The following is a 25,400-nucleotide window of genomic DNA, read 5'->3' on the forward strand; positions in this document are numbered from 1 at the left end:
TTGAACCTTGAAACACCCACATTTAAGCCTTGCCTAAAACCTAGACAAGACATGTTTTGTTCTTGGTTTACCAGCACAATATAAATGTGATTCTAAATATTCAAATCTAAATCTTTAGAACCTAACACCTTTATAAGAAGCCTTCATCCCGACAAAAGATCAACACCATTTTAGAAAAAGGCATGCCGTGACCAGTCATTATTAGAATGGAGGAACCTTTGATATGTCCACCCCTCCAGGTTTGGAAAGAGACCCATCCTCGTTGACCTTGAAAAGGATCTGAAACGGTTGGGAAGAAAGCATCTTCTATAAGGGGAAGGTTATAAGAAGTGCTTTCAAGGGTTACTGCAAGGAAAAGAGAAAAGAGAAAAGAGAAAAGAGAATGAGAAAGGGAAGATATCTCGAGATACTCATTCCAAAATAAGATTGGAAAAGTCGAGGACTTGGGGAGAAAATGGTAAATTCATGCCCTTCAAGTTTCACCATAAAAGGAAGTCACCTTGAACGTGTGGAGGGCAGAGAAACAAGGAATAGCAAAAGTGTGAAAAAGAAAAACACTTGAGAGTTTTTTCTGCGTTAAACCTGAGGTTCAAATTTTACAAGTCTTAGGGTTCCTTGAGACCTTTCTCTCAAGACTGTGAACTTTGAGATTCAGGGAGATTCTCAGTTTTGAGATTACTCTTACTTCTTTGAAAAGCTTGTTCCTTTTGAGAATAATAAATTCATTAATAAAAATTTATTGATGGCTTGCATTTATTGATGTCTTTGTCCTTCTTTTCATTATTCAGTTTTAACCATGGTTTTAAAAACCGAACCAAGAATCAAACCATTTTTTTCAAAATTTCCGGTTTTTCCCGGTTTTTGACCGATTTTTCGGTTTTTGACCGGTTGTTGACCGGTTTTGAGACATTTAACTGGACCGGACTACACCGGTTTTCCCGGTTGAACCGGCCAGTCCGGTCCCGTTTTTAAAACAGTGGTTTAACAGTTCCCAAGTTCTTCATTAATGTATAGGCCTTCCTTGTGCTTTTTTGTTTCTTGTCTTATTTGCAGTTTGTGTATAGCTCGATTTAATAGCCCAATCTTGCAGGTTTTTATCTTGGTGAACCGACTTCAACTCGCCCAAAGATCCCTGTCCTCTCAACAAGCCCACGACATCCTATTGGGCTTGGGTTTAAGGACCTGTCACAAAAGGGACCTCACACTTTGCATAAAGCCCACGCATTCCTTGCAAACAAGCATTCCCACAAAATATGAGCAGCTAACTCAGCTTGCTGGCAGCAGCACTCACACCATGGATCAATCTAAATCTTTCGATGATGTAACTTGAACCCAATCCATATATATATAAAAGCACGCATTCAAATCCATTAATTCCCCCTATATAAGGGTCGTCAATGGGCCGAGTCGGGCCGGCCCGGCCCATTTTCACTTGGCCTATGGGCACAATGGGCTGGGCATAATAGGCTATTAACTAGTTAACGGGCCGGGTCGGGCTGGGCCGAAAGAGAAAACCTTAGCCCATGGGCAATGCCCATTTTGTCTTTAGTGAGCTGGGCTATCGGGTTGGGCCTAATGGGCTACCCATGGACTTATGTTAGCATATTATTTTATTATTTTTATAAGGAAAGAATTAATTTTTTATAAGGGAATAATCAATCTATTTTTTTTAAAGGAAAGAATTAAAAAATTTAATACTTAATCACAAATTTTTTTACATTCAAATCTATCTAATTTTTTGTTTTGTTGATGGAAACCTATTTAATTTTTTTTATTAAGGCTTTAAATAGCTTTTTATTTTATCTTTAATAATAAAAAATGTCAAATGGTTAATTCAAATTTGCTAGACTACTAGAAAAATATATATTTAGTAAACTAAGTTTTGCACAATTACTTTGAGTATCTTAGTGGTTGAAGGAGTTCTCTTAAGAAATTCATTTATAATATCTCAAGATCAATCCTTCATACACTTTCTATATATTTTTGTTATGAATTATAAGTTATTGGGCTGGGCAACAGGTTGGGCTACTGGGCTAGCCCACCGTGTACCCACGGGCATAAAAACTAGCCCACAGCCTAACCCACTGGGCTAGTGGACTACCCATGAGCCTTAATAACAACAGGTCGGGCTACCCATTAGCCCAGTGGGCAGTCGAGTTTCTGGGTCGGGTTATGGACCGTGGGCTATTTGATGACCCTTACTCCTATATATGTTTTAAGCCAAAATAAATAAATATAAGCATGCATAAGAAAAATGTTTTTAAAAATGACATGCTTCGATCATAAAATAATATAATTAAACTAAAAATTTCAATAATTGCACTAGAAATTTAAACATGTCAAGAATCAAATCGTATGCATACATTTGTTTCCCTGAATTAATGTTGTGTATACTTATGGATCTTCTATTTTTTTTTTTTTAGATAATTATTATATTAGGGAAGGAGAAATTAATTTATATCATGATTCTCCTCATAAAAAAAAAACAATCAATGCTACTATTTTTTTTTTTTTTTTTGGAGAAAGATGCTGCTAAACTATTAAAAATACTATAAAAAAATAAAAAAAAACAACAACAACAACAACGTAAAAGAAAAACCTGTAACACTCATGACACTAACTAAATTACTATAATTAATTAGGAACTTTTTAGTTAATTAAAGCAGTGTAAACTAGTGTAAGAACATGCTAATTAATTAATTGCTTTCTGCATAAAATTTCCCAATAAAATAGAACTGATCATCATTGACATCAGTCAATGATAACGTTTCCACGTGTCACTAATTGAATGGTTATGCATGATTTTCATTTTTAACTGCCTTGAAAACCTTGGCTTCAAAGGCATCCCGTCGCTCCACGCTTCCGCTATATTATTAGTTGGAAAGATAAAATATCAGAGGTACCAACAAAGCACAATTAATCCCTTCTAGAAAAGGAATCAAACATCGTACGTACTTTTTCTCCAAAAATCGTTGAAAGATGCATAAACTGAGTTGTTGGCCACCTTGAGAACTAAGTAATTGTGGGTCACAACTGCTTGAAATTATCTGAAGAATTAGTCAAAGAGGGAGGCTTCTCCAAGCTTTTTATACTCTATGTTCTTCCAACAGAAATATATAACACACATGTAGTTGACAAGCGTGCTAGAGGTTTATTAGATTTCAAAAAAAAAAAAAAATGTTAAAATGTAAAATTGGCCCTCTAACTTTCTTCAAATTTTATTTCAGTTCTTTAATTTTGCTTTCGTTTATTTCAGTTCTCTAAGTTTTAAATTTATTCAATTAAGACTTTTCCATTAACTTTTGTTAAAATTTTTTGGAAAAAAAAATCTGGAAAATATTTGTCAATCATCAATTGAATTTTTTTAATTTAAAAAATTTGAAGAAAAATTTATAAAATTGAAAAATTAACCACAACATATAACAAAAGTTGATGGAAAAGTTTTAATTGAATAAACTTGAGAGTTAGAGGACTGAAATGAACAGAAGCAAAGTTAGAAGACTGAAATGAATAAAAGCAAAGTTAGAGGACTGAAATGAAATCTGAAGAAACTTAAAATGTCAGTTTTGTATTTTACCCAAAAAAATTTTAAAAAGAAAGGAATAAAACTTGTGTAAATACCATATAGTGATTTAGGCGCGTTACATTAAACTCTCTTATTAAATTTAAACTCATAATTGTATTGATCAATAAAGTATCAACAAATATTTTTTTTATGAAAGAAATTAACAAACTCTTTAAGGGTATTAGTTTATGAAATTTTTAAAAAAAAATTATAGGAAAAATAAAAATTGACAACATTTTATATTTCTCATAAAAGTGGTATCAAAATTTTTCTAAAATGGTTCATTAATAAATATTCTAAAAGTACCAGTTAACCAAATTCTTTTTTTATTGAATATTCTAATAAATTGAACTTATATTATTGTAACTAAGTTTTTCTAAACATAAAAAATGGAAAACAAAAACTTTATTTTATCATAGACTCAGTATCTTTTGGCTCCGATATACTCTCTTTTGCCCTCCATTTGGTCTACAATGTGTCACTCACCTGCTAATCGTGGGACACATGACATGGCCCCTATTTCGAATCTTCGATGGCTCATGCAACATGTTTCTTTATGAGTCAAGTCAATTGTCATATTTCAAATTTTCAATGCCCTGGTAGAAACGGTGTTAGGGAAATTGTGACCACAATTGAAACTGAAAAGATAAAACAAATTATATACTATTATAACTTTTACTCCATCTTGATTTTTGAATGGAAAATATCTTGTTATCCATATTATTAACAAAAATATTTTTTGTCATTTACTGATGTCCTTTCAAATTTTAATTTTATTTTTAAATTTGTATGTACAAAATTAGCTAACACAAGTGATTAATCATTGTCTTTTCTTGATCATGACATTTTACTTTTGATTTCTGCGGTTTATGAGACATTTTCACAAACTACGAATTGTATTGATGGATACTCTTTTTATAAGAATGGCGGGTTATCATATCCTCTTTAATAAAATGTTCTATTAAGTACATTTTCAATATGCAAATCAATGTCAATTTATACTTCTAAAAATACTATGTGAGAAATTCGAAAAAAAATATGAAAATTGTGAATATAACTCTTTGATTGTTAAACAACTGGCCACTTACCAAATAGAAAGAAACAATTAGGCCATGCTTAATTAATAAGGAACAGGTGGGACATTTGTTAATAGACTATTTTATAAAAGTTCTAATACTACTTTTTTTATGGAAAATATATATATAAAAAAAGTGAAAAAAATCGGATGTTTTTTTTTTTCACATAAAGAATTTATAAAATATTCCTTAAACTAATGTTCTTAGGATATCTATTAAGTTTTTCCAATTAATAATACTTAACTAGCCTAACTAATTAGTTGGAGGATGATGATGGTTCTTTCTTTCTAGAATGTGTATCATAATCATACAAAATTAAGTTGTATATAGATATGAAAATCCTGACAAAAACGATATCCTCAAGATCAACAAGCCTCTAGTTGTACCAACAAGTTCTAGAACCTGATACCAACAAGATCTTGTTTTACAACCTTCAGTTCCTCACTGGACCTGATGCCAATTTTTGAAGGTGTGAATGCACTATATACCTTATGTAGCAGCATGCTAGAATTATGGTTGAATGATTAAATACATTATTTACTAACGTATTAAACTTTTAAGAAAATCTGTAATTTAATATAGTATCAAAATAGGAGATTCTCATAAGTTCAATGCCTAATTTCATTTTACTTTTCATTTAAAATGTTTGAATTACAAGTAAATAATTAAATTTACTATTTTTTAATGGCTTAAATTTTTTTTTTTTTTTAAATCAATAATTTAACATTCTAAAATATAGAATTTAACGTGTTGGAAGGACTTGATCAAGGATGACTAGGAAGAACCACAAGGAAGCCATTAGTCCTAACATCCATACAATGAATCATAATAAAATATACAAAAGCCGCCTTTAGGATATACCATAAGGATCAAACAAATCCTTCTTTGATTCCTAGAAATTTTGGAGTGCATATATAAAGTAAAGGTTTCGCCTCTTAGCGAACAGTTCAATCCACCGGACCACCATCACATATTTTCTGTATCGCATATAGCCACATCACGAAGTGATACCAAACTATATATTTTTAAAATAATAAAAAAATATCTTTCAATTATTATTATTATTTTTTTTTTAGAGAATCTTTCAATTATTTTTAAAATGGAATTGTTCTCAAAATTCTTTCTTCATTAGTACAATGATCAAGTACTCTTAAGGCCCACTCCTGTTGTATTCTCAACATGCCAACAGTACTTTGCTCATAAATTCTCCAAATTAGTCAAAGATGCATTCATCTCATGTGTAGACTAAAATCTTATTGTTGAACTACATGTAACATATTTCTTTCCCCATTACTTTCCCTTTTTTTTTCTTTTAATTTTCGGGTTAATTTTCTTAATATTGCTATAATGGTGCATTAGGCTTGATTTTGCTGCATACTACAACATATTTTTAGGAGAAATTGAAAGTTCAAAAAGGGCTTAGCCTGAAGAAGGTTTCATCATCCATAACAACAAAATAAGCAAACCCTTAATGCTAAAAACACTACAATAAAGCATCTCTCTAGTTTTACAATGACATGATGAGAAACTAGATGAATTACTATCCATAGAAGCTGTCTGAAAAGTTCTCCCAAAGATAGTCTTTATTTAACTCAAGCAAAGGCATGGTCCTCGATACTCCACAATCCACGTTTTCCTCGACCATCTTAATTTGTGGTTCTGCATGATTGGTGATCATTGTGTAGGACTGATGGGGATCACTTCTATACTCGGAGTGTTGGCCTGTGAGTTCTTGAACGATTGCTCGAAATTCTGAAGCATTTCTAGCTTTGACCAACATTGGGCTTGAGATATACTTGATCTTCATGGGTTCTCTCTTCACTTTGGTGGTGGGACTGGGATTTTGTCTTTTAGGCTGCTCATGAAGACCATGATTATTTGCGAACTTGCTCGTTTCCATTGATACGAGAAGGGATTGGGTGGGAGGGATAGGTTTCCTTGTGCATACTTTCTTTCCTTTTATAGGCTTTGTTGTTAGGCCATTGTAGTCAATGATGGACTTTCAAGAAAGAATGGCTGAGGAAGAGACAAATTAGAAGATAACTTTAGAAAGATATAAAGTTCAAAAGACCATGTATGAGCTGAGGTTAATTTTTGGTGGCACTAAAGTCTATGCCTAGACAAGCAAGTCCAGGTCTGAAATTTAACTCTTTGTAGTTTAAAATAAGAGAATGGTCTATGAAGTCTGCTAATAAATAACAATATTAACCGCCTAGAAGCAGCAGGTACATAAACTATTATTTTTTCGATAATCAACAGCATAACTACCTAAACTATTAGAGATACCTATAAAACATAGTTACAGTTTCTTACGGGATAATACATTAGATTTTTTTCAATAAAATTGGAACACCAAGTTACACTGACTAATAAAGCAAATACATTGTTATTATTTGATAATATCTAAATATGTACTGATTTTAATTGGAAAACCTAATATATTATATCTAAGACACTGTACATACATTTTACCTTATAACCTAAGCACACTAATTATAAGGTTAAACTCTAAGGTTAGTTAGAATATAAATCCAACATTAAGTTCATTATAACAATTAAAAAAAAAATTGTAACCGTCAATACCTTTTGTTAATTGTAGACATAGGCGTTGTAAGGGCATGCCACATTAAATCCTGTTTTGCTTCTACTTATTTTTCCCCTATCTCTCTCTCAATTTTACAACTTTCTCAATGTTTAACCAAAAACCTTATAACTCAATTGACATATCTTAATGTTTTCAACAAAACCATCAAAAGCTCAAATTCCTTTACCCAAATATAAATGTGCCACAAATAAATAAATTATCTTGCGTGTGTAAAGAATATCTAACAAGAGAAGTCATTATTGGTAATAAATCTAAGAGAGATAAGATGAGTTCAAATTTGGGGTCAAATTCATAATTATCTCCAGCATCAAATTTCAATCCCACCCTGCCAGTGTTTCTTGTAGTTAGTGCATTTTCAATTTTAGATGATAAAGTGGCTTCTTCCTTCTTCTTCCTCTGTTTTCCTATAATAAGTGGTTCTTTAATTATTTAGTTATTTTAATTAGGTTAAATTGCAAATTACACCTCGAAAGTTTAGGGGTTTTGGATTTTACACTTTGAAGTTTCAAAATTTGAATTTTACCCTCTAAAGTTTGGGATGTTTGGATTTTACACTCTAAAGTTTCAAAATTTGGATTTTACCCCCCTAAAGTTTGGGGGTGTTTGGATTTTACATCTCCAAATTTTAAAACTTCATAGTGTAAAATTCAAACACCCCTAAACTTTAGAGAGTAAAATCCAAACACCCCAAACTTCCTCGCTCTTAGTTATGGCAGTGATTTTGGGCCTAAAGTTTTCAATCAAGGATCTTAAGATTTTCCTAACTATCTTAGGTTTCCTCATAAACTTTACCCAAATTAAAAGCAGAGTTTACTATGTCATTCAATTTGGCATAAAACTCATCAAATGTCTCATTTTCTGCCATTCTAATGCTCTCAAACCTAGAAGTCAACTGTTACAATTTATTAATCTTTACAGCTTTTGTACCTTCACGCACAGTTTGTAGGATATTCCAAGAAGTATGAGCTATCTATGCATTAGAAATCCTTTTGAATTCTTCTATTGAAACAGCATTGAACATCGCATCCATAGCCTTACTATCAAACCTAGCTGCTTCTTTTTGAGCATCAGTCCATTGAGCCACAGGATTGGCAGGTCTTTCCCAACAAGTTTCCACGGACATCCAAACTCTCTCATCTAGATATTTCAAGAAGGTTTTCATCCTCACCTTCCAGTAGGCATAGTTATTCCCATCAAAGTGTGGAGGGATCACTAGAGAGTGACCACGTTCCATGACAACAGGGGTCAATGATCAACTCTGGGTAAAATTACCTAATCAAGAACTAACCTACTCTGATACCACTTGTCAAATTATTTAGACCCTTGTACACTTAGATTGTTTAATTTAATTAATTACCAAGTTATTACTTAGTTCATTTAAATAGATCTAGGTTAAACAAAATCAATCATATCACTTAATGCGGAAAAGTAAAGAAAACAAGCGATATAATGATTTAGAAAAACCAATGAAACCGTCCAGTTTTAAAGTAAAAAACCTGGGAATAATTTGAACTAAACTATTCTCAAAGCAACAAATTCACTATATAAAATGGAAGTTTTAAAATATATTTTTTCCTAGATCTAAAGCTACCTCTTGTAGTACTTACTCACGTGACCACACGCAACTCTGAATCCACGGATTCTTCTATCTAAATTTGTTGAAAACAAACACCAACATTTGTGACTTTGAGATATCACTCAAAGTTTTAGATCATCAACAGTTGTTGATCTTGAATGCAACAACTTATCTCCACCAGTTCTTATATATGGATCTTATTTCCGATAGATGCTTGTTGAGTTAGAAGGTTACAAAACCTCTTAAATCTCACAAGAGTAACTCACAAGACTATCTAGAAGTTCTGAAATGTAATTTATGATTTTCCTTTTATACCTAGTAGTGTTGGACACAAACCCTAAACACAGGCTTTCGGGCCTAATTTCAATTCCACAGAATTCGACATTCAATCAATTGAGCCTTGCAGTTTTTGAATTCTTCTTTCTACAGCTTAAATATTCTTGAATCTTGACTTGAACCATCTTGAGCAATGTTTAATACTGTTCTAAGATTTAAAAATTTTAAACCAGACATGTTTTAGTACTTGGTTTGTTAACATACATAAAATTAGAACCTAAACATTTATTCCTAAATATTTAGAACCTAGCAATCTTCTCCTTTGGCAATCTGTGACAAAACATACATAAACTTGAATTGCTCAAATTCAAAAACTAACCAAATACAAGTTATTGCCCCTAATACAATTCAGTCATAATCTACTATCTACAAGTTGCAATAATAGGCAACAGTATCATAAAAGAATTAACCTGTAAATTCTTGAAACCCTGAAAACATACCATAAACGCATATGTGAAAAATACAGTATAAATCATAACTTGAACTTAATTTCACAAAAACAAACTAAAACAAGATTTCCAATGAGAATAATCAATGTATCAATAAGCATCAAGTTTTTGAAACAAGAACAAACTTAACATAACCACAAACTATTCTAAACTTGAAAACACAAACTCATATACATCTCCAAAACAAAAACTACTCCCCTTAAGTACAAAATTTGCTCCCCCTAAGTATAAGACCTCACACATCTACTCCCCCTTTTTGTTATGCATTTCCAAAGGCAATCATCAAGTATCCAAGGGTGGAGGTGATAGAAAAGAACTTCTATACTTAGTGAAATTAGCTCTCAAGGCAGCTACATCTATAATGAGATCATCCAAAAGTTGTTCATGAGCCGCCTGTGTCGTCATGAATGTCTCCATCATGAAATTCTGTTACAACTGCTTCTCAAGGTACTTTCTCAAGCATGGAGCAAAGAGAAGGAGAGTCTATAGAAGGACCAGCATCTACATCAGCATCATCCTCATCATCATCAACAATAATAGCATGTGTAGAATCAATAACTACATCCTCAGGAGTAGGATCTACTCTTGGCCTCTTTGTTGTTCCTACACTCGGTTCAATAGGCTTCTTTTGTGCATTTTGTTGTTTAAGGAAGGTAGCTCCTATGGGTGCTGTGAGATGGACCAACTCTAAAGAAGGGAAACGCTCTAACTCTATGAAGTCTAAGATCCTACTAATAATGACAGGAAAGAAGAGATGTTGTTTCCTAATGTTGTTCCTATGGACCTCAACTATGGTTTGAATAAAGAGAGAGGGAAAACATATGAAACCACTAGTAATGAGAGCTTACAGGAAGATACACCTATCTATAGGAATGGTATGCACATGAGAAATAGGAAAGATGTTATTACAAGCAATCTGAAACAGTAAATAGTGTTAGGACATATGTAAATCATGTTAAGAACATATGTCATGTAGAATTGGCTAATCCTATGACAAAATGCATTTTATTTGTAATTGGGTAGATCTAGGATGTGTTTAATACTTCAACGAACAAGAGTTCAAGTCCAAGTATTAAAACCATATAAATCTGTCCAAGAAACAAGTGAAGAAGTGCTGAATTTTAAAGCTTGACAGCTAACTCGACAGATAGCATCTATCGAGGTTTAAAAGGCTTGTTTAGCCCGATACTCGACAGCTGCTCGATAGATAACCTATCTATCGAGATTTATGAAAATCAGTTTTTCAAATCTAATTTCACACCAATCCGTGTATGCATGTTTAGGCTTTCTTTTCTCACAACCCTAAACATATATAAGGATTATTTTAAGGGTCGTTTCAGCTGCTGCAACTAGACGAAACTTTATGCAAAGGTTTTGTTCGTGCAAATTATGTCCGGAAACAGAATTTGCCCTAGTTCATCTTTCTCTTGAAGAAGCTGTTGCATTTGTACGCTGTAGGGTTTTGTAACCAAGGAGTTTCGTGATCTTCATCGTGTTGATGAGTTGAAGAACTTTGCAGCCAACATCCTTCTCAAGTTGGTGTGTTAGTCACGTACTTGAATTCGTGCAAAAGAGTAAGCCACATACTGGGATTTACGCATTTATTGGTTAGTCACGTATTGGGAGTCGTGCATTGAAAATGAGAGATTGTCACCACAGAACAAGTCCAACTGTATATTGGGGTAAGAGTTCAACTGTAAGTTGGTATAAGGTATTGGGATTCCCTTACTTGTAACTGCTTGTCGTGATAATAGTGGATTCTTGGGAGTGGTGACCTTAAAATCACCTGGTAGGGTTTTTGCCTTGGAGATTTTCCCCATTCGTAAACAAATTACCATGTCAACTTTATTTTCTGCTGCATATTAACTTAGTTGGTGATTTGTTTGTGCTACCACGTGTTTTGCATGTTAATTGGATTAATTAATTAACTTGGCTAATTAATTTGTTAATTCATCACAATAAGTCAATATATTCATGGTCTATCAAATAGTTAGGCTCTACTATTTCATCAGAATGGAGTCTAGGCTCAGAACCTAAAAGATAGGTCTTCCACAGAGAAGAGACATGACATCATCTAGATGAGGGGACACGGTGTATAGATAGGTTGAACGCTGAACAAAAGGCACAGAAAGAGTATCAAATACAGTCTTTTTAATTATCAGAAACTCTTCGCCTCAAATCCAAGTAGTCAAGAAGTGACCACCGGATGAAGCAGAGTGAATAGAGAGATTCGAATAGAATTCTCTAATCAATGCTTTAAATTATCAATAGTTATTGATCGTGTATGCAATAACTTATCTCCACCGGATCTTGCATATAGATCTTCTTTCCAGTAGATACTTGTTGAGTTAGAAGGTTACAAGACCTCTCAAATCTCACAGGAGTAACTCACAAGGCTCTCTAGAAGTTCTATAATGCAATTTAGTGTTTTCCTTTTATACCTAGTAGTGTTGGACACAAACCCTAAACGTTTCGCGGGCTTTTAGGCCTAATTTCACTTCTATAGAAATCAACGTTCGATCGATCAAGTCTGTCTCTCGATTGATCGAGCCTATCTCTCAATTGGTTGAACCTTGCAGTTTTTAAATTCTTCTTTCTGCAACTTGACTATTCTCAAATCTTGACTTGAACCATCTTAAGTAATGTCTAATATTATTCTAATATTTAAAAATCTTAAACTAGACATGTTTTAGTACTCGGTTTACCTACATACATAAAATTAGAACCTAAACATTTATTTTTAAATATTTTGAACCTAACCACTAATATCGTGGCATTTGGATCTGACGTTTTGCGTTTTGTGTTCACATTTAGTTTTTTTTTTTTTTTCAGCCGCAGTTGTTGACCAATTCTCCCATGAACAGTGCACCCGTGCACTGTTTATGGGACTCACAAACTTTACTTTTTAGCAACTTTTTCATTAAAAATGGGTCTCATGACACTATTTACACATTTAAAAATTATTTTGCTACAGTGTTTTCAGTTTTCAATTTTTAATTTTTAGTAATAAGTTCTATCCAAACGGACTCTATTTACCTGTTTGGATACCACGTTTTCACGTTTACGTTTTCATTCTTGCGTTTTCTCTTTTTTTTTTTTTTTTTTTGGTTCAGCCGCAGTTGTTGGCCAATTCAACCGTGAACAGTGCACTCGTGCACTATTTACGGATCCACAAATTTCACTTTTCAACAACTTTTTCATTAAAAATGAGTCTTACAGCACCATTCACACATTTAAAAATTATTTTGCTACAATATTTTTAATTTTTAATTTTAACAAAATAAATTCTATCCAAACGGACCCTATATAATTACGAGCAAAACCCAAATTATATTATACGAAAAATAGAAAAGTTTTAAGCATGTCGGACACCTGGAAGTTCGAACGACCCAACAAAACTCAAAGCCATCATTCATTTCCTTTCACTGTCAGTCTCTGTTGGAGTGGTTATGTCTTATGTATTTTCAAAGTTTATTAATCCTATACGGAAACATTAAGTGTAGATGATCTTACTTAGAATGTGTTTGGATTCAAGGCTGCGTTTTGCGTTTTGCGTTTCAAGCTTTTTTTTTTTTTTTTTTTTTTTTTCAAGCCGCAGATGTTGACCAGTCCTCCGTGAACAGTGCATTCGTGCACTGTTCATGGACCCACAAATTTCACTTTTCAGCCATTTTTTCATTAAAAATGGGTCCCGCGGTACTATTTACACATTTTAAAATTATTTTGCTACAGTGTTTTCAGTTTTCAGTTTTCAATTTTCAGCAATAAGTTCTATCCAAACGGACCCTTAGTCAATGTCTTTTTTCCATACTCAACTTCACGTGCCACCTTAACTAGTCAAGTCCAAGTTACGCAGTCATTAAACTAGGCAATACTTTCTAGAACGGGTATCGAACACCGTACACAGTTATTTCCATTATATTAGAAAAAAAAATTAAGATGTTGAAATATAGAAAATTTCTAGACCACATATCCATGTTGTGATTAACACAGCTCAAGCCAAGGCTTTAAAGCTAGAAGAAAAACGAAAAAGAAGTCAATTAATGGGGGTTATATAATATGGGTTTTATTAATATATGTTCTTAAAATATATATTAATAAATTTAAAAAAAAAACTTTTTATAGAGTGGTGAAAAGCTGACTAATTTTTTTTTTTTTTCATAAAAATTTTTTAAAATAAGTGATTAGAATATACATTAATGGTAACCTATATAAAAAGTCAAAGTAATTGTAATTTTCAACTTATGTTGTCTTGTCAGACAATTTGGTGTGAAATAGTACGGTCTTGAGACTAAGATTTAGAAATTCCACACTAGAATGTGGAAGTTTCTAATTTTTTTATTTTATTATTATACCTCGTATACTTGATCTAGACTATATTCAAACTGTTTGAGCACGTGTTCAAAAACTTCTACCACAAATATGAAATAACAAAGTTCCACGGAGAATATAGCATAAGTCTAAAAGCCAACTTTGTCATTCAAAAAGCGGTTGGTAATTGTGGATAAAACTATAAAAGTACAAATTGCCCATCTCATATTCATACACTGATTTTCAAAATGGAAGGGTGTGCTATATATGGTCAACAACAAGAGAATTGAATAACAAAGAAAGTTGACTGGTATTTTAAAAAAATTATTAAATACTTTCAGAATATTATAAATATAAATTTTTTCTCTCACGTAAATAATTGGTCTTATCATGAATTTAATTAATAAGACTACTATTTATGTGAGAGAATAAATTACACATTTATGTGAGATGATAAAATACATATTTATAGTACTCCGGAAGCACACAATAACTTCTTGGTATCTCTTATCTTTGTTGTGCACCTATAATGTTGTCAAGTTGTACTATTTTTCTCTGAAAAGTAGGTGTAAAGGCCGGAATAGGCTGTGAATTGAATCTCATACTAATTTTATATTTATTGTGAAAACCAATGTCTGAAGGACCTACATGTATAAAAAGTGCCAGAGGTTGTTGCATATTATGTGTCCTCTCAAATAGTTAGGTCATAAATTAAGTAATCACAACTTATGTGAATTTTTAAGGAGTGCACCTTTTGGTTGTTGGAACGTAAGCAAGACATGGAAAATTAAATATGAAAATTCAATATTGATCATTGACCCAATAAATTAAAGAACATAAAGATATGGTTTGGATTGTTTCTTGGGCGCTGGGATATATTTTTATTACAAGCTTCTAAAATTTGCTACATGAACTAGAAGCGGCTCGCTAAAAGGCATCCAGAAAGGGTTGATGATGTTGGTGTGATGTTCAATGAATTATATATATATATATATATAGAGAGAGAGAGAGAGAGAGAGAGAGAGAGAGAGAGATGAAATAGTTGGTCAATGTTCCAATAAAATGTCATCATTTGATGAGTGATTGAATCTGACGAGTTATGAATTGAAATTGAAGTCTTTGAGTAAGATTGATAATCCAATGAGCTTCACACACAGTCCAAGTGAGAAGGAGAAGGTTGAGCCTCAAATTGTCCAATGGAAATTTGTGCAGGTGATCATGAAATTAATGAAATAAAATTAAAAATACGATGAGGTTGACTCTATTATGATCACGCATATATGTAATAGTAAAAATCATGTTTAGAAAAACAAAAACAAAAAAAACTTCTTAATTTACATTTATTTTTTGGGTAGAAACGGGAAAGTCTTATTTGAATATAACAGAATTTATACATATGCAGCTATATCCTGCCTAACAGGAAATATCCTACTAATCCCTTGTCCAGCCATATCCCTTACAAAACTTTGGTGTACAAAATTGGTACAGGGGTCATAGACGGTCAAAAGTTGCTACAGGTGGTTTCCACGTTTCGCTAACACATCTGCGCATTTATTGGCCTCACGGTAGACGTGGTGCACCTGAACCACCCATGCCCGCTTCATAAGACTCCTGCAATCACATATTAAAGGAAGTACATTAGGCAGGAAATTATTAGTTGAAGCAGTCAACCAAGATGATTATTGGTAAAACCTTTAACTCCTACCATAATGTATCCTCTCGCAAATTATATTTCAATACTGTAGATTTATACCATGAAATCCTCTTGAAGGAAAATTAAACTAAAATTTCTAGAAAGTGCATATAAATACTAATGAAGTACTGCAGGCTGCAGCCCCCGCTTAACACATTAATTCTCTCCCTAGTCCAACCATAAATAAAAACTGAAGGCTGGATATCTTTCTTATTTTTCTTCCTTTGAATGAAATTATATATTAAAGTTGTACTATTAATTTATAAAATGTATATTAGATCTTTAGTTACTGCCTCTGATACAATAATTACCTTATGCATTAAATATATGCATCATTCACTTGCATAGTATGTAGACCTATATACTATGAGAAGATTGGTGTGTGTGTATATATTGTTAGGTATGCACATGTGAGTGAAGTCTCACATTGAATAATAATGAAAAGAATAAGTGGTTAATATAAAATAGTTGAGCTTATACTTATCGAGCTTAGGCCTTTTGTATTAGTGTGTTTATATATGTTACATTAACTATTTAAGGAGTCTCCCTAAAGTATTTATCTCCACAATGAATAATGAAGTGAAGAATGAAGCCCAAGTGATTTCATTGCATGGAAAAGTTTGCCATAATATAATTTTTTCCTATTTTGTATTTGTCTAAATATGAAATTTGATCAGTATTGTAGTTATTAATTGTGTTTAGGTCTTTTGGTTAAATGTGCTTTTATATGTTATATTAACTACTTACGTAAAGAGTCGTCTAAAGGTGTTTATCTCCACATTGAATAATGATGAGAAAAATGAAGCGAAGTGATTTTAATTCACAGTTACTAATCATAAGACTTGGTCTTTCTTCTTATCTATGTCATAATAATTGAAAAATAAATTTAAATTAATTAAAACTCAAGTTTCAAATTAAATTCAACTAATTGGTAACTCGTGACATGCATGGAAATTAAAAGTTTAACATAATTTTTTTGTAGTTTTTGTTTTGTATTTGTCTTAATATGAAATTTGATCAATATTGTAGTTATTAATTGACATTTATTATGATTATATTTGTATATGGAACTATATATTTTAGCATTATGTATTTATCATGATAATTTTTGTATATGAAATTAGATATTCTATCATTTAACCAAAATATGATGTCAAGATTCTAATGAAAGGTTTAAAGCCAAGATCCTTATAATTTAACTAGTTGACACCTTCTAGTGTTTCCAACATATACATCTAGAATTTAAATCCTCTCTCCTTCAACTATTGAATTATCATGGAAAAAAAAAAAAAAAGGAGGAGAAGGAGGAGGGTTTATATATAAAATAAAATTTAAACTTGATTAATATATATATATATATATATATATAAATTAAAATAATTACATGTAAGATTGTTAGACCTCAAAAGTTTATGTGACACAATATTATGAGGTCAATTGTGGAATCCAATTAATTGATAAATTTTCTTGTCATCGATTAAGAGATTTAGAGTTCAAACCTCACTTATACCAAAAATCAATATGGTAAGTACAACATATTCACTTTCTTCTTGAATAAACTCTCCCTTGTAGGAGCCTTTTCTCTCAAATCATGGTAAGAGTCCCTTCCCTCCCTTAGACCTCATCTAAGGGTCTTCTCTTGGTCTACTCTCTGTCTTAGTCTCTTAGATAGATAGTAGACACTACAGTTTAGGAAATATGGAGCAGGAAGTAATGGATTGTTTAAAGAAACTGAAGCTTACAAAGGAAGAAAAGGAGGATATCATCGTTGCAAAAACCAGCAGACCTGAGATTGTTGAAGAATGCTCTCTGAGCTTATTTGGGCGTTTACTCACAGAACGTCACCAAAATCAAAGGGCTTTCAAGAACACCTTAAGGGCTGCGTGGAAGATGGGTTCTAATCTAAGGATTGTTGAAGTGGGAAACAACGTTCTGCAGTTCAAGTTCAGCTCAATCTATCAACTAGAGTGGGTTGAAAAAGTGGGCCCTGGAACTTCGACGACGACTTTCTTCTTCTATGCCGATGGAGGAAAGGTTTAACACCTACAAACATATTTTTCTCTCATTCTCCTTTCTGGGTACAGGTTTGGGGCCTTCCATTTGAACACATGTCTGAAGATATAGGAAGGGACATTGGAAGCAAGATTGGAAGGATCATTGAAGTGGACAAATGATCTCTACAAACTGATCAAGCGAAGTTCATGAGGATTCGAATTGATTTTCCCTTTGACAAACCTCTTCGGAGGGGAGGGTATATCACCAACAAAGAGGAAGAGAGATGCTGGGTTGATTTTCGGTATAAGAGACTTCCCACCTTTTGTTACTTCTATGAAATACTTGGGCATGATGAAAAACACTGCTCTCAAAATCCATTAGAGCAACGGTCAGACTGACAATATGGAGAATGGCTAAGGACAGGAGGTGCTACCAAAAATGGAGGCGGAAAAACTAGAACAAACAGCAACAGGAGCTCAGATTTCATGGGGACAGATGCTACAAGAACAAGCTCTCAATCGACGATAACCATGCTAAGCTCACCAATTCAAACAGAAGGTGGAAAGGAGAAGGGCAAGGATAGTTGTCAGACCATGGAAGGTGGGAACACCTTGGGACATGTGATTGGCATAAGCAAGTCAAATCCTAGTGAGCTGTATAATATGAGCAGATGGGACAACACTGCAAAGTTCGGGCAAGATTTGAGGTCTGAACAAGAGACACGTAAAAAACAAAAAGTCACTAGAATCGAATTAGTCAGGGAGCGGTTTAGAGTGAACAAGGAAGTCCAACCAGTTGTTGAAGAAAAGAATGGGCCAGATATAGAAGGGTTGGAAGGGTCAAGCCCAATAAAGCTTGGTACCTAGACAAGTATAAGTGAAGATATGAGAGAACATGGGCTAGGCCCAAAAAATGAGAAGAAGCAAGTAAAAAAAGCCAATTTGAAAAAAATAGCTAGAGAAAAGGGGAAAGCCCAAGAGGTGGAAATGTCAACCCAGACCCATAAGGTAAGTAAAAAACGATTAGAGAATATTGAAACTCCTTTTAAGTCTGAAGGTAGGACTCTAAAACGTTTGTGTGAAAGGAACTCAGATGGAGATGTGATCTCATCTTATGAAATGGCGGTGGCTGCTGTGCAGTACCACCGAGAGCAATGATTACTTTGTGGTGGAACTGTCGAGGGATTGGGAACCATTGGACAGTTAGAGTGTTGCGCAAATTCGTGCAGCGGTGGGATCCCAAAATTGCCTTCTTATCGGAGACAAAACTTAAGAAGAAACTTATGAAAAAGAGAAAGAAAAAGCTGGTTTTGCAAATGGTGTGATCATTCCCAGCTCAGGTAGGAGTGGAGGGGTAGCACTATTATGGAAAAAAGATATCACAGTGGAAGTTCAGGGCTATTTAGGAAACTATGTTGATGCAATTGTCATTGATCCAAACGCAGGCTTCAACTGGCGTATCACTGGCTTTTATGGTCACCTTGAGGCTCATCGTAGAAAGGAGTCTTGGAATCTTCTAGAAAGGTTGAACACGCAGTACCAACTCCCTTGGTTGTGCTTCGGGGATTTTAACAAAATTGTTTCAACAGAGGAAAAATTGGGTGGGGTTCGAAGATCTCAAAGACAGATGGATGACTTTAGGGAAGCAATCCACCATTGTGGGTTCAAAGACATCGGATATTGTGGACCTGATTTCACATGGTGTAATATGCAGGAAGGGGAGAATATAATATACCTGAGATTAGACCGAGCTCTTGCTACCATGGAGTGGATAAATGCCTATAAAGATGTAAGAGTGCGCCATTTGGTGGACTCCACCTCAGACCATTGTGCCTTGCTTATTACTGATGCTTTTATTCCACAACCACCTAGAAGGCGACAATTCCACTTTGAAGCTATGTGGGTCAAAAACGAAGAGTGAAGAAAGATTATTAAAGAGGCGTGTAGGGTTGTAGGGATTTAAATACCCCAAATGGTATTGCTACTGGATTAAAGCAATGTCTCGTGGATCTCTCAAGGTGGAATAATAATGTTTTTGGGCAAGTCCCTCGGCAAATACAAAAGAAGAGAAAGACTCTCAGTACACTGGTTCTTAGAGACAGAGATGGTAGCCTGGGTAACGAAATCAACACTGAGAAGGGAAATTAATGACTTACTAGACAATGAAGACCACAACACAAAATATTTCCACTCAAAAGCTTCAAAGAGGAAAAAGAAAAACACCATTAACAGAATAATGGACGAGAATAGAAACTGGTGTGAGACCATAGAGAGCATTGCAGATGTAGTTGTGTCGTACTTTGAAAAATTGTATACCACCTCCCATCCCACTCACATGTCTGAGGTCATCGATACTATACCGTAAAAAATCTGTCCTGAAATGAACCAAAGCCTAATCAAGGAATTCTCAAAGGAGGAAGTTAAGGCCGCTCTTAAACAGATGCATCCAACCAAAGCTCCAGGTCCTAACGGTATGTCTGCTATTTTCTTTCAAAAGTACTAGGATATAGTTGGTAATGATATTATTAGCATGGTTTTGAATGTCTTAAATTCCAGTATGTCCATGGCAAACATTAATAGAACTAATATTACCCTGGTGCCAAAAACTAAAAGCCCCTTTAAAATGACAGAGTTTAGACCCATAAGTCTGACCAATGTCATGTATAAACTCGAATCAAAAGTTTTGGCCAACCACCTCAAGGCAATCCTCCCCCATATCATAACAAAAAATCAAAGTGCGTTTCTCTCTGAGAGGCTAATTACGGACAATGTTTTTGTAGCCTTTGAACTTATGCACTATCTAGATTATAAAAGGGATGGGAAGGAATGTTATATGGCAATAAAACTTGATATGAGCAAAGCCTATGATAGAGTAGAATGAGGTTTTATTGAACAGGTGATGGAAAAAATGGGTTTTCATGAGAAATAGATAAGTATTATCATGCATAGTATTACTACAGTCTCCTACTTTGTTCTTATTAACGGTGTTGCCTATGGTAGCATAATTCCCACTAGAGGTCTACGTCAGGAGACCCACTTTCACCTTATCTATTTCTGTTATGTGCAGATGGCTTTTCCTCCCTTATTAATGATGCGGTCAAGAATCAGAGTATGAGTAGGATAACTATATGTAGAGGCTACCCCATGGTAACACATTTATTCTTCGCTAATGACAGCCTCCTCTTCTACAAAGCTAACAACCAAAAATGTCAAAGACTTGTTGATATGCTCCAATTATATGAGGCAGCATCTGGTCAAAAAATTAATACAGAAAAATCCTCAGTGTTTTTCAACAACAATACCCTTGAGGAAAAAAAGAATGAGATGTTGAATATTTTGGGACCGATGCAAATACCCGACACAACAAATATCTGGGTCTACCCTCGATTATCAACAAGTTAAAAATTGAAATCTTTGCAAAGGTGAAGGAAAGAGTAGAGAAGAAACTTTCAGGGTGGAAGGAGAAATTGCTATCTATGGGCGGGAGAGAGATCCTCATAAAGGCAGTTGCCCAAGTGAACGCTATGAGTTGCTTTCAGCTCCCAAAAAGCCTTTGTGATGAGATTGAAGGTTTGATGAGAAGATTTTGGTGGGCACAAAGAGGCCAGGAATCAAAAATTGCTTGGGTAAGCTGGAAGAAAATGTGCAAATCAAAACTTAAAAGAGGAATGGACTTTCGGAATCTACAAGCTTTCAACCTTGCTATGCTAGCCAAGCAAGGATGGAGGCTTCTGGTGAATCCTAATTTCCTAGTGGCCCGAATCTATAAGGCAAGATACTACCCACATGGAGATATCTTTAGAGCAAAACTTGGATCCAACCCTTCTTACACTTGGAGGAGCATCATGAAGGGTATGGAAGTGGTGAAGAGGGGAACCTGTTGGAGAGTTGGCAATAGTAACATGATCCACATTTGGGAAAACAAATGGCTTCCTACTCCCTCAACTTACAAAATAATTTCTCCCCAACAGCCTTATGATGATTTTTCAATGGTCTCTACTCTTATTGATAGAGACACCAAAAGGTGGAATGTTGATTTAGTAAAATCCCTTTTCCTCCCCTTTGAGGCAAATACAGTTCTCAACATCCCTCTCAATCACAACCTCCCAGATGATAAAATTATTTGGGTTGGTAACAAAAAAGGTGAATTCACAGTAAAAAGTGCCTATTAATTGCCACTGAGGTTATAGAAGCCGCGGATGAAGGGGAAAGCTCAACAAGTGATCCAAGAACCCCTCTTTGGAAGAAATTATGGCATTTAAATATCCCTACAAAGATAAGAATTTGTACTTGGAGGATATGTATGGATGGCCTCCCAACAATGATGAATCTGCATAAAAGGGGAGTTAATGGGTGCGAGCTTTGTCCATGCTGTGGAAAGGAGCCAGAATCAGTACTCCACTCCCTTGTTAGATGTGAGGTTGCTAGAAGAATTTGGGATTTTTGGGTAAACTGTCCTGTGGACTTTCTATCTAATGCCATGGATATAACTAATGTGGCTTTGAAAATTTGTGAAAGTGGCATAACCCAAGATCTCGAAACTTTCTTAGGTGTAGCCTGGGTAATATGGTATAATAGAAATCAAGTGTTTGAATCCTCCTACGAACTGCCTATCCAAATTTGGAATTTTGCAAATAGATATCTTCAAGACTTCAAAACCGCCTCAGCAATTTGCTCTCATCATCAGTCTCTGGCAGGGGAAAAAAAAGGACAAAACCCCCTCCTAGGACCTTCAAAATCAATGTTGATAGAGTTACGTCTGAAAATGGCAGAAGTTCTAGTGTTGGAGTAGCCATTAGAGACTCGACTGGAATGATCACTGCTGCTTGGTGCAAATATCTTCAAGGTCAATATTCAGTGACAAAAACAGAAGCTCTTGCTGTAGAGTGTGGTGTCCTGTTAGCTAGAGATATGGAGCTTTCTCATATCATCATTGAATCTGATGCCTTAGCTGCATTCCAAGGCATCTTAGCAGCTGAAATAGAGGGCAACCTCGGTCATGTGTACTAAGGAATCCTCTCCATTCTCTCCTCTTTTGGTAGCTGGAGTATTAAGCATGTGAAGAGGGACTACAACAGAGTGGCACATGAGCTCGCTCAATTTGCAAGGAAGAACGAGACTTCTCAGGTCTGGAAGGGGTTCTCTCCTCCAATAGTGCAGCAGCTTGTACAAGCAAAGTATTTGTAACTTTTTGGTTTGAGCTTTATCCCTGCTTTGTTGTACTTCACCTTCTTGCTTTTTTAATTTAGATATTTCTCATCAAAAAAAAAAAATCAATATGGTGCCGTAGCCTAATAATAAAGAACAAATATCATAGATTAGGTCCGGTAGTACATGTGCACATGTTCCACACATTTTACATTGCACATGCCCTTCAGCTTCATGGGCTTGAATCAAGGCATATTAATTGCCTTAATTCAAGTATAATTAATTAATAGTCTCTATAGGACAACTCTACGCTTATCTATATCCAATTCCACATTGTAAAATTAGTTGAATATACAAAATCAAAAGAATTTTTTTTCTTTTTTATGGAAAAAACAGTAATTTTTCAGAACCTTCTATTGTTCTTTCTTTGTTCATTCTTTTATTTCAACAAGGTATACCATTAATTAATCAGCGGCACTTAATTGTCAATAAATAGTCAATTGCATGGCATTCTTTTCCTTATATATATATATATATATATATATATATATATATATAAAAGAGACTTTTCAAGATAAGGTATGTTAGCATCTAAATCTACTCCTTTAATTTATAAAATTTTTAATTAACAAACTTTGATGGTTAGCTGCTATATCCACAAGCATTTTATTGTCTTTAATCTCAGGCTTAGTTCTTTGTGCCTCAATTAGCCCAGCTCTACAGGTTCTTTGAAACTGTAGGGTTTTTTTTTTTTTTTCATTTACAAATTATATTAACAAAATGCCTGCTTTTGTTTCTCAAAAAAAAAAAAACACTCTAGCTTAAATGCCGCAATCACAACCTTTATTGTAGTAGGTTTCAGTTAGGCTAACTAGTAAAGTTTCTAATAATTGATACATTGAAACTCTATCAAAAATAAATAAACCTTTATTGTATAATTTTTACTGGAAAAAGTGAAAATTAATAACTAAAGCAAGTTTCCAGGCTAGATGGGCCAAAGTTGATTAAGCCAAGCCCGGCAACAAGTTAGATCGGGCCTAAGAAATTGTGCACAACCTACTTCTTTTTAGCCTCTGGTGGGTTGGTTGATACCACCCATTCAATGGACATCCCTAACTGGAGGATACTTTTTGCTGAAAATAACGTACGGAATTCACTAGAGCAAATATCAATTGGGTCATGGCTCATGAGTTCCACCTTCTTCTGATCCTACGCATTAGGCCTTTTTTTTTTTTTTTTTTTTAATAAATGAGGGTGTTTAAAGTTTTTTTTTAACCTTGTCCTACACACAGGAGATTATTACCAGGAAAAATAAATTTTATGAGATCTTAAGAATTACTTTGCCAACCCCTTAAGAATCATTAGTCTGCTTACTTATTAGATTTATCAACTAACCAATATATGTTCCTAATGGATACTTCTTTCTTTTTTGCTAATGAATGATGCAATCAGAACAGAAAAAGGTAAACAAGTTACAAAGTGGGGGAACCAAACCCATATTTATCCTATCCCATAAGGTAAAAATTAGGAGCAAATGAGATGATCAAGGCAACACAAAAGAGTCCATTTACCTAAGTTATGGACAACAAAATTAGCTTCACTATGTGTATGATTTACAAACTATTCAAAAAAAAAAAAAAGAATTAAAAATAAATTTGGTTTCATCAATAATATGTTTAATTGTCCAATGAGGAGAAAGCATTGAATTCTATAGATAGAGAATAACATGCTGAGCATCTCCTTCATAAATTACATGCTTAAATCCCAACTCGATTGTTTTTACTTCTACTAACTAAGTTGCCATAACTATCACTTTTAGAAAATTGCACTTGCATCGAATCGTTCCAAACAACTATTACTTTAGGACAATGTGACTAACCATCTTTGGCAGATGCTAGGGGTGTAGGCTCAAATTCTGTAAGGAAATCATCAACCAATTTCCACAACCACCTTCTCAAAAGAAGTGTCACTTGGTCCTTGACAAGTCACTTACCTCAGCTTTTTTTTTTGTTACGCGCTCACTACCTAATCTATATATAATAATAATAATAAGTAAAATAGAAAGAATTTTTAATTAGAGTCTAATTTTACGTCATGTGTCTTATTTAATCTAAATATTAAAATTTTGTACCAAGTGAATTAATCTACATATATAATAATAGGTAAAATTGAGAGAAAATATAATTAGATTTCAAATTAGAATTAAATTACAGTCTAATTTTACGTCATATGTTTCATCTAATCTAAATTTTTAAATTTTTGTGCCAAGTGAGTTAATTTAATGTAAGGATTTCAATTAGAATTTAATTTTGTGCCATGTGTCCCATCTAATCTAAGTTTTTTTTAATTTTTGTATCAAATGAGTTAATTTAGTGTAAAAAATGAGGAGTCCAATATAAATAAACCATTAAAAAAAATATGATTTTTGAATGATTTTATATTTATGAGCTTTTTTTTTTTTGTATAGCTAAAAACAATTCAAGTTTATAAGTCTCACCCCCCCCCTCTCCACACACACACACACACATATATAAATAGCCAAAACTAAGAGAAAATCCAATTAAATTCTAAACTGGAGTCTAATTTTGCTCTACGTGTCTCACCTAATTTTTAAATTTGTATGTCAAGTGAATTATTAGGTGCAAAA

At 33.8% G+C, this 25,400-nt stretch overlaps 2 protein-coding genes across 2 annotated transcripts; both read left to right on the top strand.

Annotated features, from left to right (window-relative positions):
• The first annotated feature begins 21,129 nt into the window (after positions 1–21,129).
• LOC142628623 (putative mitochondrial protein AtMg00310) lies at positions 21,130–21,777 on the top strand. The gene has a single exon (XM_075802679.1). It carries the CDS (start codon positions 21,130–21,132, stop codon positions 21,775–21,777), a length of 648 nt encoding a protein of 215 aa, XP_075658794.1.
• Positions 21,778–21,908: 131 nt separating this feature from the next.
• Positions 21,909–22,615, top strand: LOC142628624 (uncharacterized). Its single transcript, XM_075802680.1, has 2 exons — positions 21,909–22,166; positions 22,244–22,615. The coding sequence occupies exons 1-2, from the start codon at positions 21,909–21,911 to the stop codon at positions 22,613–22,615; spliced, it is 630 nt and encodes a 209-aa protein (XP_075658795.1).
• The last annotated feature ends 2,785 nt before the right edge of the window (positions 22,616–25,400 follow it).

This window comes from Castanea sativa, chromosome 3 (assembly GCF_040712315.1).
Source record: "Castanea sativa cultivar Marrone di Chiusa Pesio chromosome 3, ASM4071231v1".
NCBI lineage: Eukaryota > Viridiplantae > Streptophyta > Magnoliopsida > Fagales > Fagaceae > Castanea > Castanea sativa.